This window comes from Agrilus planipennis, unplaced genomic scaffold (genome assembly GCF_000699045.2).
Source record: "Agrilus planipennis isolate EAB-ADULT unplaced genomic scaffold, Apla_2.0 scaffold7, whole genome shotgun sequence".
NCBI lineage: Eukaryota > Metazoa > Arthropoda > Insecta > Coleoptera > Buprestidae > Agrilus > Agrilus planipennis.
The window spans coordinates 3,483,716-3,502,707 of NW_020439340.1; the positions used below are offsets into that span (position 1 = coordinate 3,483,716).

Consider the following 18,992-nt stretch of genomic DNA (forward strand, 5'->3'; position numbering starts at 1 on the left):
TTTATGGTTGAACCTATGGGTTGAAGCTCTCTTGTCTATGGGTTGAACCAATCTATTGTTTTAACCATTTCTCATAGACGCCCATAGATTCCATTTCTAACCTTCGAAGTTTCTAACCAATTGTAACCATATATATTTGACTACATTCATCAATAAAAGTATTTTAAACAATATCTCAAAAAGTTATTACTAATAAAAGTGTTTTTAGAACAATCTAACAATGTCTGGAGTGTCGGAAGGTTACACGGTAATGAAAATTACACAAAAAGAAGTGTTATTTCCTGATAATCAAACCTCATCAACCGGTGCCAGTGATTTACATTCACGGTTAATTGTGGAAAGTGAAGAAACAAATACAACTAAGTTGAACAATTTAGACATAATTTTAAGTATATTTTGGAAAAATAATAAGCTAGGAGCATCATATTACAAAATTGCTGAGCGTCAGGTTTGTAAATCAAAAGGTAATTTATAAGAGTGAAGTAAATAATATTTTTTAACTTATCAGCTTTACTTTATGCAAGAAATGATTGATCTCCAACCAGAGTATAGAGTTATGAAGGCTTTAATCCAGGAAACAAGTCCACTTCATGTAATAACAATTGGTTCAATGACAGATGTATTTATTAAAAGTCTAATTGATATAGTAACAAATAGTGATAACACATTGAAGTCAGAACAAACAAGAAATTTGCCCCCTAATGTAACTCTTCTTTCATTTAAAACTTATGGTAAGTAATGTATGATTATATGAGCCACATTACACGAAGTATGTATTTTATTCTAGCATTTGAAGTATGTATTGCTAAAATTTTTGAAACCCATTTGGCTTCTCAGCCTATAGATGCAACCCAAAAAGAAAAAGAAATATTACTTCATTCATTAATTGATTTGGACAATAAATTGTCTGTACATGCATTAGGTGCTTTAATCAAATTTATAGAAAAAAATTGGACTTCATTTCGAGATGACAATAACACTACTTTACAGTTTATTCATATTAACAGACTTTCCTTGTATGTTATTTAATCTGTAATCAGATTTATATGAAAGAATATTAAATATTTTTATTTATTCTACAGAGCTGACAGGGTGTTCATAGATCGAAACACCTTTAATGCATTACAAATTTTCAAAGTTAAAACCCATGATGCCAGATTCAAGCATGGTGGTGAAAGTAGTAATAAAGAAGGGATTGGTCTTTTCAAACTTTTTTCACAGCACTGCAAGTCTAAAATAGGCCATTTACACATGAGGTAAAGCCATTCAGAAAATATGTTTTCTTTTACTAATTTTTTTCTATTTTTCAGGTACTTGATGATGAATCCAAGTAAAAATTTGTCTGAGTTATGTAATCGTTTAGATTTCATTGAATTTGCCATGGAACCAAGGAATCAGAGTTTTATAGAAAACATAACTGAAGAAATTAAGCATATTTCCGATTTAAATGTAGGTAGGCATTTACAAATAGTTTATGACTAATTTATATACAATTTCCAACATAGCAACTACCTGTTTACATATGCATGCAATTTATGAAGTAATTTGACTGTTTCATTTTTTTCAGAAAATATTAGTGAAAATACTGTACTCTCAAGCTAAAACCAATAGTTGGAACACGTTACATAAGGTAAGGGCCTACTGCCCGTTTTGTTGTTCTTATTAACATTTTTTGTCTATACAGACGATTTGTCATATGCTTTGCATAAATGAACAGTGTCGCCGTTATCGTCAATCGCTCCCAATTTTACAAGAACTAGACTCTTTTGTGACCACAGAGTTGTATAATCTTCAAGAGACTATAAATAGAACTTTGGAACTTTCGGTACTTGATAAAAACCAACGTCCCCTCATAAAGTTCGGTTTAGACAACGAACTTGATGAAAGTGAGTCTGTTTTTTATATTGTACATTTCGTTTACTTTAAATGGGATTTTTTCCTTAAAGAAAAGTTAAAGCAAAAGGATATTGCTAAAACAATAACTGCGGCAGCCAATTTTGCTGTAAATCAATTACCAGACTTCATTAACGAATGTAGCGTTGTTTTTTTGCCGGAAATGGGGCACCTAGTTTCTATTAAAGAATGGGAACCTGATTGCGACAAGGACACACTCCAGGGTATTGGATATCAATTTGTGGTAAGGGTTAGCCATAATTTTATAAAAGCAAAAATGTGTCTTTATATGAAATTTTTAGTTCCAAGTGAGGAATAATTTATTATACAAAAACAGTCTTTGCAAAGGTAAAATGTGTAGAACAAATTTTATTTTGTGTGTTTAAACAGTTTTAATTTGTAGAATTAGATAAGCGCTTAGGTAACATACAGCAAGAAATATTAGCTCACGAAACAAGAATAATACAAAGACTGTCGGGCTTTGTGTTGCAACATAGCAAAAATATTCGTGAATCGTTGCATATAATATCCAGAATCGATTGGTAAAGTCCCTTTGAATTTATTATGTTCTGCAAAGTACAAAATGTATTTTAGCTTAATAGCAATGTCAATGGTCGCAAAAGAAGGGAATTACATTCGTCCTCAGTTAAACAACGATAACTTTCACGAAATAGTGAACGGTCGTCATCCAATTTTCGAACTTCACCTGGCGAATTTCGTGGACAATAATTACGTTTCCGGGGGTAATAACATAAATCGAATAAAAATCCTAACGGGACCCAACTCGAGCGGAAAAAGTGTATATTTAAAGCAAGTTGCAATACTAATGTATTTGGCTCATATAGGGTCTTGCTTACCGGCCGATGGGGCCAATATAGGAATTGTAGATAGTATATATTCGAGGATATCTGCTACAGAAACTGCTAGTGTGCCTTTATCAGCACATATGATAGATTTGGTACAGGTAAATTGCAAAGGAAATTTTAGGAATACCACCACATAATTCCAAATATATTTGCAGATGTCCCAGATCCTTCATAACAGTGGACAATCGTCTCTCGTTCTTATAGACGAATTTGGACGAGGAACTGCCGGAGAAGATGGAAGGGCTCTATTAGCTGGTACTCTTAAAACGTTTATACATCAGAAGAATAATTGTCCACATGTACTTGTCTCGACCCATTATCAGACTCTCATAGAGTTTTTGCCCGATTCACCACTAATAAATTACCTCAAAATGGATTATATTTTAGAAGACGAGAAGTTGGTGTTCTTGTATAAAGTAGTTCAAGGTGTTTCTATGAGTTTTGCTTTCGATGTGGCCACTGCTATGGGATTAAAAAAAGATATTGTGACTAGAGCTCAAGAATTGTTTAATTCGTTGAAAAATAATGAGCTCATTAAACCCCAGTTGAAACAAATACCTCCCAGATATAGAAATGTATTTGTGAATGATAAAACTCAATTAGAAAGATTTGCAGAAAGTGTTCTTGTTCCTGAAGTTGATGTAGAAGATGAATAGTCACTGTAAGTGTTAAATTTAAGAAGTATTGATTAATTGTTTAAATTTCCAAGTAAAATTATTGTTCAGCAAAAATGCTGTTTTTTCCAACTAAAGTATTAACTAAATTAATACACCGTCTGTTTTATGAGAAAAAAAATGAAGTGTAAAAGTCAAAAAAGTACACATGGAGTGCATATAAAATATTTATTTACTCATTATCTTCAACTTTTCATATTTGATTAACATCAAGTTTTTACACTTAAATTAATGTGATTCTGGTGTGGCAATTTGTGATTCCTTTCAGTTAACTTGATCCATGTCCACAATATTCCTTTTTTAAAGAATTATGTTATAAACTCCACATTATTTCGCTTCTTTAGCATATTGCATTACTGGAAATTAATTCTTACTTTTCGGGCATCTGCATTTGCAGATGGATGTCATTTAAATTCAAATAAATTTAATACATCTATCTTTAAACAGGTAAAAAAGGCAAAGGTGATGATGGAGGTTCTAGTTTAATAATTACTGTTTCAGTACAATCAGGTACCTTACTGGGGTTAACAGATGACTGTATTTTTTTGCCAACCTCTTCATAGTTGCAGTTTATTCTTATTAGTAGTTTTTCGTCTAATAGAAAGTCTTTTCCCTTCTCACCCTTGGACGAGTTTGAAGAATTTCCTTCTGATTTTAGTTTCTACAGAATATTGTTCTTTAATGTAATTTAAATGGGTCTAATGCGAAAAACTATTACCATTCTACTTGTACGATTTTTTCGAGAAAGCCTCATACGAATTCTGCCAATTTTTAAACGTTCCTCACGTTGTTCTGGCGTCTCCTTAGCCCTTGTATAAGCTTTCCTTAACCTGTCCCTCGCTAGGCGTTTTTCTCTTTCTATTTGAGATTCTGCTGCACGTTTTCGCTTCATTTTCCTCGCTCTTGCAGTTAATCTGCTGAGATTAGTCTTTCTTCGGGGAGGCATTTTATTAGAAAATAAAATATTTTTATTTATTAGTAAATGAAATTTCCAAGATTTGCAGGTTATATTTGTGTTGATAAATTATAGGTTATGTATTGTTCTTCTATTATCAATTTAATATCATGTAGTGTCTACTTTTACTTAAACTTCAAAATGTGACTCTCTAACAGTTTACGGTTAATTGTGGTCAACTTTGGAGAATTAAAGGTAAACAATTTGATAGTTATTTTAGATTAAAACTTTTGTAAAGTGAAGCCTTTTAGGAAACAGTTCTGTAACAGAAATAACCACTTCCTTATAGTAGTTTTATTTGCTAGACTTATTTACAATTAAAAAACTTTTTGACTTAAAAAAAAAATTTTAGCAAACCTTATCTTCATAAACATTCTTGTAATACTAAAATAAAAAAACTAAACATTTAGTTTAGTTTTTGTAGCCTTAAAAACAAATAATATTAATATACATCCATTGTCAGTCAATTAAAAAAAAAAAGAAAAATGTTTCTTAGTCAGGATCAAACTTATGCAGTTGTAATCTCCATTTCTTTATTAGTCCATCCCATCCTCTTCTGGAATATTTTATGGTCTTATCTGGAGTGACTGGATCTTCCTTTTTTCTCTTATACTTTGGCACAGTTTTTGTATAATTGTCATAACCCAAAGTGTTCTTTCCAAAGTCGATTTGCTTCTGCCTTCTCTTTAACACTATAGGATCATGTTCCCTTTCTATTTTTGAACGTTTTTGTTGACCTTTACTGCGTTCTGAAGTAAAACTTGACCCATCAGAATGATCAGAAACTGTTCTTTTCTTAGCTCTTGTAATAATTCCATCATTTTGCTGTGGTTCTTCTTGTTGAACATATCTTGATAATATTTTATCATCTACCTTGTCCTTATTGCTATTTCTTATGGCATTAAGTCGACTTCTTAAATCTGGTCCCTTGTTTTCTATTTTAAGGTGTTTTTCAGAGGGAATTATTTCTTCTGAATAATCAATGACACTTGTGCCCAAAGAGATTAGACTCTGCTGTTTATCAACGATATCCTCTTCAGTTTTGATAGGTGACAATTCTATTTTAATAGAAGTTATTTTTGTATCATATTCATTCTTAACAGGAGAAGACAAAGATTCGCTTTTAATTATTCTTTTGGGACAAAGTTCTTCATTTATAATGGAAAGTGGTGCAGGTGAATAAGGTTCTTGTTTAACTAGGATATTTTGTTTAGAGTCCAATCCATTGTTTACCTCTTGTGCTTTGTTTATTTGTAAAGGAGACTCTTCTAAAGAAATGTGAACATCCTTAATTTTCTGGCAATCAAATGATGAATTATTAACATTTTCTAAACTATCTAATTCCTGCAAATTGAATTATAATGATTTCATTGCGACAAATTACTGTTATAAGTAACTATTTAATACTAAAACTTTAAGAAAAGATGATAAACTTACCTCATCAAAAATAAATGCATTTTTCAACGATGTGTTAACCGATATTCTACGGTACTGGGTCATCTTTATAATTTATATAATTATTTGAATAAAACTACTTATAAAAATGTAAGTAAAAGAATGTACAAATTAAAAGCATAACCAAAATATCTATTAAAATGGTGGGAAATTAGCCAAAAATAATTTGACTTGTCCACCTTTTTGTCTGTAGAGGGCTCTAGTGTAAGTTATTTGTTTTTATAATTAATGCGACCTATTTAGGTGAGGTGGCGCTACCTGTTCCATAATTAATATTTCTTGCCGAGTATGAATACAACTTTCTACTAGCCGCCATTTTCGCGTTAAGTTTTTGAGAGCGAGATAGAACGTTGTGTGTATATTTAGCATGTATGCATTTTCGGAATGTTTCGGTATTTAAAATGTGTGTTATGATAAGTGCTTATTGTGCTGATTGATGTGCATCGGAACAAAATGGAATAATAAATTTGAATAAAGCACCATCAGCGATATTGCTTGGTGAGTCATTAACCTAGATAATGCAAACTATGTTTACAAGATATTTTCCCAATTTCTAAAACAACTCTCGCTTATGGTGGATATTTCCAACTGTAACATTTGACTTTCATATTAACATAAAATTCCTAAATTATGTTGACCGAAAGTTAACATGAAAAGGATGTTTTTGTTATAAAGTAGCATTTTATATTTATGTATATAAACAAAAATAAAATAGATATTCCCTTAAAAATATTTTCTTCACATTATTTATACTAAAATAATAAAACACGAATTTAACAAAGTACCTTCAGGTACGCCGAGGTGTTTAAGCTGCCTATAAATAAAAATTTGAGGACGATTCACTATTTGTGCTTTTACATTTAACCTTGCAACCACATCATCTCATTTCGCTAATGTAGGTAATTAATAATTATTATAATATAATTTTATCATTATTTCTTTAATGTATGTCCGAAGATGTTACAATTTCAACCTTTGTCCATTACCCCCTTTTTTTTTACATTACCCACCCGTTTTTTGCATCATTTACTTTCTCTTTTTCGATATCCATACGATACTTATAACTTTCAAATTTTTGTTACAGAACCCAATGGCTGAAAATGATAAGGGCTTCAAAAGCAGAACCAACAATGTATCGGTAAGTTTTAATTTACAATTAGATACCTAGCCAAAAATAGTACTTGTTAATATTGTTGATCAATGAATGAAAAGTTTTATAAACATACACGACTGTTATATGTCTATAAAAAATACTTAAAACAACAACACATGTACCGACGTTCGGCAATGTTTTCATATCAGAAATATTGTAAACATACATGCGTTTAAATTGCTTACTTAATCTTTCGGGAAGCCAATTTACATAAACACGTGTACACATTATGAAGAAGTTTGTGGAGTTCATAATTCGAACCCAATTATCGTGATATAGTAGTTCAAATATGTAATGTTTATAAACATATACTTACAATTGAAGAACTTAATATTTACTCATATTTTGTTATACAATTATCGTATTTTAATAAAATTTGCATTTAATAAAATAGGTAATGGATCTTAATACACAAATTCGATTCCCTATTCTTTCTCTTTTTATACTTAGTGTCAAGTCAAAAGGTGTAAAATTTATTTTTCAAAAAACAACCTCCAACGTTTCGCTATATCACATTCACTGAATGTTATTTGATATAATCTTTGTATCTTAACTCTAGTTTAAATTTAGCATCTACAAATAACCCACATGTCGGTTGGCCAATACTTATCTCAAAGGCATAATCTTACATTAAATTACTCTTAGAAGTAAGATACAAAAAAATTTGTGGGACAAGAAAAGCTTTTTAACTGAAAAATTATAATTTAATACAGAGGGGTTTAGCACCCTATAACTAACCATTATATCCGCTTCGATACTAAAAATGATTCTGGGACAAAAACAACTTCCCCTGAAAAATAATAACTTACTATTCAGGGGTTCCGCACCCTTTAAATAACCCTCAGACCTGCTGTTAAATAATCTCATAGGTCTACTCCTACCTTAAATGTCTCGCAGAGTTAGGATATAAAAAATTATTGTGGAATAAGAAAAACTTTCACTATTTTGTCCAAAAATCTCTTGAAAAATCTTAGGTTTTGTTTAAATAAAAGCTAGTTTTATCACCCAATACCAATTCAGATTGTCATTCAAGAATCACATATTTTCAATTATTATAAAAATTAGTTAATTCATTGCCTTAGAATAATTTTTTCGAAATTTAGAATGAACCAAAATTGGCCCCTGCCTTAACAGTTCAACTTCTTTACCCAAATATTATTTTGTAGTTCCATCCATAAACTTATGTATGTATGTATAGTTTGAATTTATGACTTTTCATCAAACCAATAATATTATCGTGTGTCATATTATGAACATCCATTATGTCGATTTATGATTCATGCGTTTCATATCTAGTTTAGTGTTTGCAATTTGGTATGGTGCCAGTTCTATGAAGTGATGACCATCATGACCCACACTGTTACATAAACGATTTAAAGTACTAATGACGAGTAATGAAGCGGGTACTATAAATATGCATCGAAACGGGGGCATACGTATCATAGGTATCCATACAAGTCTTGAGTTTAAGCAAATACAAAAATATTATAGTAGCAGTTTTTTGTTGTTATAATTTCTTCTGCGTATAAATCTTTGGCTTAATTTATTTCATTAATCCTGTCATAGATAAGTAAATATTGAATATTATTAGAATCAGTTAGCCACATAAATATACAAAATGTCGCCATATGAAGCAACTTTCACTAGAAATTAATTTTCTCACTTTGCTTTGGTTGACTTCACTTTTTATATTTTCTAACATTAAAATCGGCTGATTAGACGTTTAAAAAACAACATTATATCCGTGAAAGTATAATTTTCTAACGGAAATTAGAACTTCGAAAAACTGAAATGATTTAGTACTTAATAAGGTAAAAGGTGCCCCATACGGGAAAATATTATAAAGGCTTTATAAGTAAAACTTTATCGTTATTTAATTTTAATTAAATGATTTATAGTCGACAAATCAATAGGTGTTAATACTAAATAAACACCATAACAATGCCTATTGTACGTACCGCCTATCATAAAATTAGTATCTCATCGGTCAGGCCACCCTTATAATATGTTTCTGCGACAATTAACAAAGGCCTTTAGAAATGATAACAGAATTTTTTATTATGGAATAGTAAAAGTCTAAGTTACTTATTTATAAAATATAATGTGCAATAATAATACTATAACAGGTTCGAAAATGTTGTCGGAACTTTTTAACAATGGTTTGAATAATAGATTTGTGGGACGTTATACCAGAGATGTCGTTATAGCCGATGCTACAAATTAGTAAAGGCTTTCGCGGCCAGTAGGTAAACTGATGCTGTTTTGATTGGGGGTCTAAAGGTCGTCAGGTGTAAGAGTTTCTTCGTAACGTTTCGTTAGTACGAGTGGCTAGCTTCTTCGATGCAGGCCGCATCCAACATCCGAGATGGTAGGACCTCTGAAGATGTTCGCCACTCGTACTAGCGAAACGTTGGGAAGAAATTCTAACACAAATAAAGTTCAGAATCCCAAGGGGATTGTGAATCTATCAGTTTATCATATGTACAAAGTTCGGTTTTTCCATTTTAAATTGTACTCTTTGAACTGTTTGTTATAAATTTTCCTTGAAACAGCTTCTCGTCAGTTAAAATGCACATTTTTCGTCGCGAGCCTTCTCGCTGCTTTAAACTGAACAGTGACAATATATAAACAGTTACTATGCTGATGTAAACGCATTTTGGCACCCAATTTAAGCCGAAAACTAAGCGTGAAGTTTACACACGTGTTACATTGTACAAACCATCATTTACATTACGTACATTGCTACACTTTTGAAGCTGGATAAATGGATAATCTCTTGTGTTCGGGGAATTGGCGAGTGTTGTAGTAGATATTTTCGGTAAAATTCGCAGGGACAAATTTCTGTGGATTTTGTTTTAAAATATAGGTACAATTCTGATAAAACGACTGACGTAAATGCAGACACGACATCGTATTAAACAAAGACAAATTTCCTTTAGCTTGAAAATATTGAATCGTTTCAACCCTGATGAAAATCCATATCAGTGAAAAAAGCTCATCTTTTACAATAAATTTTATTTACTAATAATATACAGTGTAAACTCTTTATAACGTCACTCGATTTAACGACAAACTCCTTAAAACGTCGAAATTGCTTGACTTTGGTTGGTTTACATTGTTTTCTATACAATATTACACTCTATATAGCGTCACGCTCACTCTATTTAACGACAACAATACGGCATTATAAATCATTGAGCAGTACTTTCTAAGTTGCCGAAATAGATAAGAACTGCAGCTGTGTACGTTATTGAAGAAGACGATCCTGTCCCTCCACCAAGCATCAAACAAGCACTCGATGCAGCGAAACTATTAAAAACATACTTTTTATATAATCAAATTGATCCAGCAGTATCTCAAGATATGAGTAGGTAATATACGTAACAAAGTACAATTAAAATATTGGAGCAGCAAAAAACATCAGACGAAGATAACAGGCTATACGCAAATGTATGAATAATAATGTTCGTGTGCAAAATGTGTACTGTATTGGTAAATGCATATTATTATAGAATAGTAAAATAATATCTTTTATTTCTCTCCATTTAACGACCACTCTTTATAACGCCGAAAAATGTTCGGTCCCTTAAGTGTCGTTATATAGAGTTTACACTGTAATATGTTTAATACACCTTTAACGTTGGGGTGGCACAATTACCAGGCAAATATGTAAATAATTAGACATTAGTCGTGAAAGTCATAAATTAGCCTTAGATTAGGTTAATTATGAGTCCAGTTTAAGCTATGTAGGCTTTTTCTAACCGATTTTACAATTTCCCGTGCTAACTTGAAAATGCAAACGGTCATAGGAGTCCTATCGTGTCTGCTTTTGTGGCGCTCTTGACCACTTTATACCTTTTATTATCTTCACTCTTTTGTTAACGAGCTGTTTGCTATCGAGTCCATGAGCTCTTCGCAATTTTACATAGGTACTTGTAATTAATGTTCTCGTTAAATTTTCAAAGTAATAAAGCAAGTTCCACTTAGCGATGATTCTACCATGCGCACAATTTTGTTGATTCAATAAACTACAGCTCTCTTTATACCTAATAAACACACAAAGTAGCAGATATCCTTGGCCGAGCATTAAAATAAAAAGGCGTAATAAGGCTTACATGACTTTGACCAAATAAAGCAAGGAGCGATTACAGTTAAAAGTTCGATTAAAACATTTTATTTGAAACCACAAACTGCATGCAGGGGAAGAACAAGACCACAAACTGCATGCAAGAGTAGGGAAAAGATATTACTATTGGTTAATTTAATAAAATTAATTATTTTGTTAAGCGAAAGTTGGTTACGTAGAATTGAAGTTGAAAGAATAACCGTAATTATTAAAATTATAAACGTAACTTGCCACTTACAAAGATTGTTCTAAACTGATACTTTACTTTTCACGATATTCATTGTTTCCTACTAAGCAGTTTTAGAAAAATCCGGCTCGAAGGACCATGTTTAACATCACATTATTGGTTTAACGTTGAATCTTGTTGCTGAAAGAAGTTCGTATTTTCCTCTTTTTGATTAGATATGTTTGTTTAAATATTTTAAAAACAGGCCCAGTTCATAGATTTGGACTGGAGCTCCACTTTTAAATGTTTAAGCACCGAATATTATGAATTGCACTTAGGGCCTACATAAGTAATTTATTGTGTAGTGATGGCAAGTAAACCCGGATGAGCATTGTTTTCATTTTTATCCCGATTCTGATTCTGTGTGTCTTTCGTGTGTGTACGTTGTCGGGCGCGTGGGCGTGCTTAAGTACCTCTTATACAGGCAGTAACTTTAAACAATTTTACACTGTTATTAATGGTACGTGTCTGAAAGAATTTCGGCCGCTACTACCATTGCTAATCGTCTATTAGACTATCCGACTAATAAAGCATCTTCTAGGAGTCTCATGTCCGTCTGCATTTTCATATATGGAAACTGCCATTGCTACGGAACCACGTCTATGATTTACAGCTCCGAATTTAACCACGACGACAATTATGATTATGTAATGTTTTTAACATGTACTCTTGGCTTGGGCTAATAAATACAGTCGTGGAGGCTGTATTATAACTTGAGAAACGCTTACACTGCGTTCTCTAAAATGAAACTCTTCACCGTAGACATTGCTTCAACTTGGTTGGTTTGCTTTATTGTAAGATAACCCGTAGTCAAGGAAACAACGCACTGAACCTTCGAATTTGGAGCAGTAAGTCAGATCGAGATGCGTTGAGACCGTTTATAAACTTTGTGAACATAGGAGATCAATTCATCTTCAAAAATGTATCGATGCGTAAGAAAAACGCAGTTTTATAAGTACATTGCAATCATCATCATCATCATCATAAGGTCGTCAGTTTAAGGCTGGTTGGACACGCACCTCCACCCTTTCTATTCTGAGCTAATCTTCGCATTTCCCTAAAATTAGAACATCCCACATCCTTAACTATTTGCGAACAGTAATCTAATCTAGGTCTACCTCTACTCCTCTTAACTCCTGTTTTCAACTTTCAAATTTTCTAATTTCCTTAGTTGTCTCATGGTTCTAACATTCCACGCTCCGACTCGTGAAATATTGCACATTCTGCTATTGCATTTATTCAAGCGGGATGTCCTTCGAGGTAGTCCTCGCCCTAACATCCGTATGGCGACTAGTTTACGTCCGGATTTCCTTACCCCAGAGGACGCCATCATTCGAGCTTGGTGTGTTTTTCTTGAGATATCATAATGTGGAGGTCTCCCGTTGCCTTCCACATCGCAGTATTGTGCATCAATGTACCATACCGATCCTCATGCCCTGCTTCAGAGGACTTTTCTTAGTCTGGTTTCTCTCTAAGAATCGCCTCATTATGGTCCGGCTCCCCAATGTAATGTTCTTATAAAAAAAATCTTGGGCAATGATGATAGAAATAAGTTCAAATTTATAACTTAGGGGTTTTGGGAGTCGCTGAACACGAATATGCAGATAGATTTTTAATGAATTTAAAACATAACTCCTGGAGACGAGTGTATGACGGTGGCCCTGGGTCTCAGGTATCTCGGAGGCCGTGGCATATTCGTGTTTAGCGACCCTCAAAACCACCGAGTAACAAATTTGGACTTAATTCTATCGTTACTGACCGAGTTTTTTTTTAACAACTTTGCAATGTACTTATAGGACTGCATGTACCGATGCTTTTTTGAAGATAAATTGATCTCTTATGTTCAGAAAGTTTGCAGAAGTTCTTACAAATTGAATGCAGAAAACTGCGTCTCGATCCGAACAAAAATTAGAAACAATATTAATTTGAAATCATTTTTTCGATTTTTTATTTACCCACTACAAACTACCTCAAATTAATGAGGGAAAAATTAGAAGGTTTTTTTTACCGGTCACCCTGTAATAAAGGTTTAGCAATAAGGAAAATGTGTTTTTAGATACTTCACATATACGTCATCTTTTGTCTAATTTAGTCGTCCTCGTAGGTCGGAGGAATTCTGGTTCACTCTGCGTCGAATTTGTTTTTTATCGTTCGTACGCATTTTCTCTAGTTTGTTAATACCTGGTAGGTGCCTAGTAAGTAATAAATTATTAACAAACATACATAAGTAACTTTATTTATGTTCTGTATGATGTGTCCCATTTGTCGAAATAATTTCTTAATGATGGTTACTAATGTTTTTATAAATAGTAATCTCGTCGCCATATACGGGGAAAAAGAAAAAGGTCCTTCTACATAAACTGACGAATAACCTTCAAATAGGTGAAAGGATTTTCCATCGTATTTAATTTCTTTCTTGCCGCCACTATTCAAATATGCATGTTTTTTTATAATAGTGCATACTTAGTACATATTTGTATGCATTTATAGTAGGTACTAACACCAATTTTAATAAAGAATTTCCAGCGAGTAAGAGCAGTGATAATGGTTGGTTCAGATTAATAAACATATTTTGAAATTTTACAATGGTAGATGTTTATAAGTACTTGTTGTTAGATAATATTTAACGGCGGTAGATGTATGAATGCGACCTACGAATATCTACATTCCATAACAACGTTGTTTTTGACTAATAATCATGTACTTACCTATTGTTATTGTACGCTACGTGCTTGCTCTTGTTTGTTTTTCCTAACAGAATATACAAGTCGTTTTCATGCATACAACTTGTATCAAGCTACTGATTTTATAAATATTTACATGCATAATAGTTACCTGAAACATTGAGTATTTGTGTGAGATTCACTTTAATAATTGTTCACAAATAGTTAAGGATGCGGGATGTTGTAGTTTTAGGGAAATGCGAAGATTAGCTCAGGATAGGAAAGTCTTAAGAAGACTAACGACCCTTTGATGATGAAGATTATGATTTAATTTGCTATTATTATAAAGCAGAAGATTTTCGCTTATTAAGTAATTAGAATTTATTACATTTATACTAAAATTATGTTTCGGAATGGAGATTTTCCTTCAGTCAATTTTGCTCATCACTAATAATGGTAAACTCTTTATTCGCGGGGTATACGTTCTATAAATATGCCGCGAATACAGAAACCGTGGATATGGAATGGTAATTAATATAGAATCATAGGGGATACGTTCTAAGGCTCCAAAATAAAACCAATATGTATCAGAATAAAAGCAATTTATTGATAAATTCGTAATAAAAATTAATCGTTATAATTAGCTTTAGGCAAGAGTTTAAAAAATTTAGTGATTTTTTCTTGTTTTGAATTTTGAAATTAGTCCACTCGGTTTCATCTTTTATAAAAGTCGCCTCGGCACAAGCCAATAGTACTCAAAAGATGCTAATATGTTGAAAAATAACACCGAATCCTTTTCTACTCGGTTAGGTTTTTTATAAAAGCCACTTCGACACGTACCAACTGTACATACTCAAAAGATTCAGTAGTACACGCACCGTAGAGTAAAAGCGTGCTTATCGATTCTAGATCTAGTGAGTTTAATATTTGTAACAGAGGTTTGAAATTTTGTATTAAGATAGATAAAGCTTTGTTCTAAAGCTTGTCTAAGGTCATTTTTTAATTTCTATAGAAAATACGCGTCCTACAAGAAGCATCAACTTGAAGCACTTGTAAAAGCTTTTAATGACGATATTATTGAAAACCAAAAACGTACCGAAATAGTAGGAACCTTTGTCTGTTATCATACAAAAAATCAGATATTTATCCCAAAGCGTTAAATCACAATGTTTAGAATAGAAACCCATGTTTTCGGAAAAATTCACATAAGGCAAGAGCGGTCAATCCCCTTAACAAATGACACCGAATCCTTTTCTGTTTACCGATTGCATCCGCTAATACAGGAACTGGGTTGCAATTTTTTCACCCGCGAATAATGAAACCGTGAATAAGGAACTTTTACTGCATATCCAATTATACAGCAAAATAAGATTCATCCAATTCTCGGTTCATTTTTACAAGTACACTATTATTTTTGCTCTACCCTGTACACCAACAAAATGTTTACAATCTACGTAATGCGGCTCGAATTATTTTATATCGCGGCTCGCGAATTTGCTTTCCGATTTGTTGCCTGCCTTCGGTGTGTGTTTCTAGAGTCAGTAGTAGTAGGGACAAACCACGGATCTTCGTCGGCAGGCGAACGCGACCTGTTAGTTACGTACACGTACAGACTATGTAGCATAGTTATTATACAGAGTTTACTTGTGCTCCGTTATTACCTTTCGTTGTTTTACACTTTGTTACGGACCGATGCGTATGTGCGTTTATATTCATTCGTATTCGGTTACAATGCATTGCGCGATGCGGTTTCACGACCAATAAATACTCACCTATTTGTCTGCACGTGGACATACTGAGCCGCTGTTTTAAAAACTTTTGTGACTTTTCAAATAATTTCGATTGTAAAATAAATCTCTAATAGATAATAATAGTACCTAATTGGCGTTTCGCGTGTGTGTTTTTGCTGTGTAAAGGTGTATATATATGTGTACCGGCAATATAATTAGAAGCTATTTGCACGTCTCGGCTAAATTTGTTTGAGGATTATATTGTATCCCATCCTACTACCTTCTCTCCCAGTCCCTGCTATGCCAGGTCGCATGAAATTTCGTACTTACGTGTTTGTTAATTAGCGCGTTGACGGACTTGGCGAGTTAAGTATTATTTTCGAAAATGCATGTATATATGTAGGACGTGTGCCGGTTGAAAAGGATCTAATCACGGTTTTTCTCGTCCTTATTGTATAGATACCGAAAAGGAGGTTGTTATAGTGACTTAGTGACCGTTGCACCATCGGATTGGATTTCGTAGGATTTTTTTCTGAAGGTAATTGTGCCGTCTGTTATTTCGTCCTTGAATAAGGAATAACTATCTACGAATAGGAATTTCTATAAATAAAATAAATAAAAGTTATTCTTATTGAGAAAATTTAATTTAAGGTGATATTGTCATAAACCGGAAAATGAATATTATAAGTTGGTTCCTACAAAATTTTTTAACATCTCCAAGGATATAGGTAATAGGCTCATCTTTTGTAGATGTCATTATCCTACCTGCTTATCTACAAATTATCTAATCAGTAATCAATTTAATAATAATATTCTGTAATGTGCGATTAATAATAACAGCCTCTGAAACAGGGACGACTCGTGGTAAAATGATATGTGTTCTGCAAATATTTAATAATCTATTTTTCAATATTAATTTAATCGTTCATAGAAATAAATTTGTCTATATGGAGCATTCTCGTTGAAGCTGTTAATTTCTGATACAAATAAATCTTCATATAAAAATTTATCTATTACACGGAGAAAATGAAAAAGGAAATTTTACTTAAATATTAAAGCGATATTTACAATTTACCCCGCTTTCCCGTTTCTTCAAAAGCGAAAATAATAATAATTACAATTTAGATCAGAATTTATAAAAATAAAATTCTAGCAGAAATAAATTCACTCGGTATTTTAATTGATATTACAAATTTAATTGTAACAATTAAGAAAAGAAAGAAAAAAAAACTCTAAGTTATCTAATAAATTGTACTATTTCTACAGCAAATTCATTAATTTATTTAGTTTTCTCCGTGTAGCTGAATTAAATGCAGCTCGCTACCCATTTAAATTCATGGCTATAGTAACGTAGTAAAAATTTATTTTTCGTTTATTTTACCTTGCTTTTTGCTGCACTACTTTTGATAATCCTTTTAATTATCTTGGCAAGCCCAGGAATTAGCCTGCTTCCAAAGGCTAACCTTTAAAACCTAAATCTGATTATGCATTTATTTGTTGGTATCTAATATCAGTAGATGTTAATTAGATGTTTAAACATATTGGTTACAAGAGTGTCCAATTAATTTTTTAAATGCAATACTTTCATTTTCTCGTTATACTTACCTACTAATAATTAATTATGTATTGTAATCGCACAGCCGCGAGGTTTGTAGATTAAAAACCAGTATAATGTGTAACTGCAGATATTTGAGTGTGTTTGAATATCAGTTATTAATAAAAGAAATATTCAATGATAAGTAAGGCAGATGTAGGTGTGACCCGTAATTTTACAAGTCAAGAAATTTGCTTTGAAATTTTGTAAACACAGTTTCATTCAATAATACAATTAATCAATTTAATTAATACGAATGTATAACTGGCGCATTTTACTTATTGTCTTTTGATAACGTTTAAAAACAACTGCGACACAGAAAACAATAAAGCGTGACGTGCCTGCATCATATGAGATAAAAAGTTTTAGTAGGCGGTTTGTATATCTATAGTAATTATGATATTATGAAATTTTTTTTTAATTTTATTGTTACCTTTTGGCCTACACCTAAATATGTTTTCCGTAGGTAATATGAACCAATTATTGTATCAATATAGGCACATTTTATAAGAGATATTTAACATTATATAATAATTTGTTAATGAATACATTCGCGTATGAAGGAAATAATGATGTCATTCAAGAAAAAACGAAAAACACATTAAATAATTATTTATTATCATTAATTAGTCCTTCGATAGAAATAAATAAGTATTCTGGATTGCTATTGTAGTAATATTTACGAAATGAGAATACCTCATTCAATTTGAAATGCAAATTACTGATCTTTATAATGATTTATTACAAAGAGTTTATTGGCATTTTGAAACCCATTTTTTTCGCGCTAAAGAGAAGGACAACTGAAGTGCCTCGATGCAGAAGTTCATAAATCAAAGAGCTTTTGTTTCGCGTAATATGGGAGCAAATACCCTTTCAAAAAACCCTCCTTTTTTTTTGTTCCGATAGTAGAACATTTGTACGAGTGCGAATTTAATGATCGATTGTTTGCCCGTCCTCTTTTGTTTGGGGTCTATGGTCTTCTTTGATTGATTTTGGAGTTGATAATATGGATTGAATGATTCGATAAAGCTAAATTTAAGCCAGCGAAGGTTGGACACGTGTCCATTCCTACGTTTTAGAAAATAGAAATTTACCTACACCACATATCGTTTATAACGACATCTGGTATAATGACATCGCGTACAGAAATAATTCTCTTTATTATCTGACGCTTAATATCGTTCATGACGACATCGAACTGTTTTAGGGATGTCCTAGTTTTAGACAAATCTTAGGGCTAACAAACGTGTATGTATTTTTTTAATTATTACGGTATAATGTCTGGATACAGCGGTCGATATCATACAATTATTAAATTCCTATACTATTTCTTTTTTGGTTTTACGACCCTATTTTACGTCGCATTACCTGTTTGTTTGTTTAGAGTCGTTTTTATTGTTTAGAGACCTTTAACAACAAAATTAACGCTAAATAAAACATACCAAGGACATACACGAGCATGTTCCATTCAATTGTTTGATTGACCGCTTTTTTGTTAGCAAAATTATATCTTCATAAAAATGATGTAAAAACAGACCCACTGTTACCATATTTGTACCATAATAAGTTACAATCTTTCCGCGAATTCCGGATCGTTGTATGATTCAATTTTTTTTTGTGCGACTTCAATCATGACACAGTTCGTATTTATATTTGT

The 18,992-nt window shown here is 32.2% G+C and overlaps 3 protein-coding genes and 1 long non-coding RNA gene across 5 annotated transcripts in view; 2 read left to right on the forward strand and 2 right to left on the reverse strand.

Annotated features, from left to right (window-relative positions):
* The first annotated feature begins 70 nt into the window (after positions 1 to 70).
* LOC108737670 (mutS protein homolog 5) lies at positions 71 to 3,530 on the forward strand. The gene is made up of 13 exons (XM_018470694.1): positions 71 to 158; positions 209 to 448; positions 509 to 731; positions 788 to 1,016; positions 1,083 to 1,256; positions 1,311 to 1,449; positions 1,568 to 1,630; positions 1,685 to 1,886; positions 1,947 to 2,137; positions 2,196 to 2,241; positions 2,297 to 2,435; positions 2,488 to 2,857; positions 2,915 to 3,530. Exons 2-13 carry the CDS (start codon positions 221 to 223, stop codon positions 3,413 to 3,415), a joined length of 2,505 nt encoding a protein of 834 aa, XP_018326196.1. The 5' UTR covers positions 71 to 158; positions 209 to 220; the 3' UTR covers positions 3,416 to 3,530.
* A 57-nt stretch (positions 3,531 to 3,587) lies between these two features.
* On the reverse strand, positions 3,588 to 4,487 carry LOC108737674. Its single transcript, XR_001937887.2, has 2 exons — positions 4,152 to 4,487; positions 3,588 to 4,094 (listed from the first exon to the last, which is right to left on the reverse strand). It is a non-coding gene; the product is annotated as an uncharacterized LOC108737674 (long non-coding RNA).
* A 195-nt stretch (positions 4,488 to 4,682) lies between these two features.
* On the reverse strand, positions 4,683 to 5,994 carry LOC108737673. Its single transcript, XM_018470696.2, has 2 exons — positions 5,826 to 5,994; positions 4,683 to 5,732 (listed from the first exon to the last, which is right to left on the reverse strand). Exons 1-2 carry the CDS (start codon positions 5,886 to 5,888, stop codon positions 4,881 to 4,883), a joined length of 915 nt encoding a protein of 304 aa, XP_018326198.1. The 5' UTR covers positions 5,889 to 5,994; the 3' UTR covers positions 4,683 to 4,880.
* Positions 5,995 to 6,141: 147 nt separating this feature from the next.
* The window catches only part of LOC108737669 (rho GTPase-activating protein 21), a 73,544-nt gene continuing 60,693 nt past the window's right edge, over positions 6,142 to 18,992 (forward strand). The window contains exons 1-2 of one of the 2 annotated variants that reach the window (XM_018470693.2): positions 6,142 to 6,341; positions 6,928 to 6,981. In XM_018470693.2, coding sequence (XP_018326195.1) covers positions 6,934 to 6,981 — 48 coding nt within the window. In that variant the 5' untranslated portion in view covers positions 6,142 to 6,341; positions 6,928 to 6,933. The remainder of the gene's footprint in view (positions 6,342 to 6,927; positions 6,982 to 18,992) is intronic. The other variant, XM_025978723.1, reaches the window with a different exon arrangement.

Excerpts from the sequence above, each read along its gene's own strand:
- LOC108737673 (XM_018470696.2), bottom strand. The coding sequence starts at position 5,888 with ATGACCCAGTACCGTAGAATATCGGTTAACACATCGTTGAAAAATGCA. Across the intron at positions 5,733-5,825 it reads ATGCATTTATTTTTGATGAG|GAATTAGATAGTTTAGAAAA; the intron begins GTAAGTTTATCA and ends TTCAATTTGCAG.
- LOC108737670 (XM_018470694.1), top strand. The coding sequence starts at position 221 with ATGTCTGGAGTGTCGGAAGGTTACACGGTAATGAAAATTACACAAAAA. Across the intron at positions 1,450-1,567 it reads AGCATATTTCCGATTTAAAT|AAAATATTAGTGAAAATACT; the intron begins GTAGGTAGGCAT and ends CATTTTTTTCAG. Across the intron at positions 1,887-1,946 it reads AGACAACGAACTTGATGAAA|AAAAGTTAAAGCAAAAGGAT; the intron begins GTGAGTCTGTTT and ends TTTTCCTTAAAG.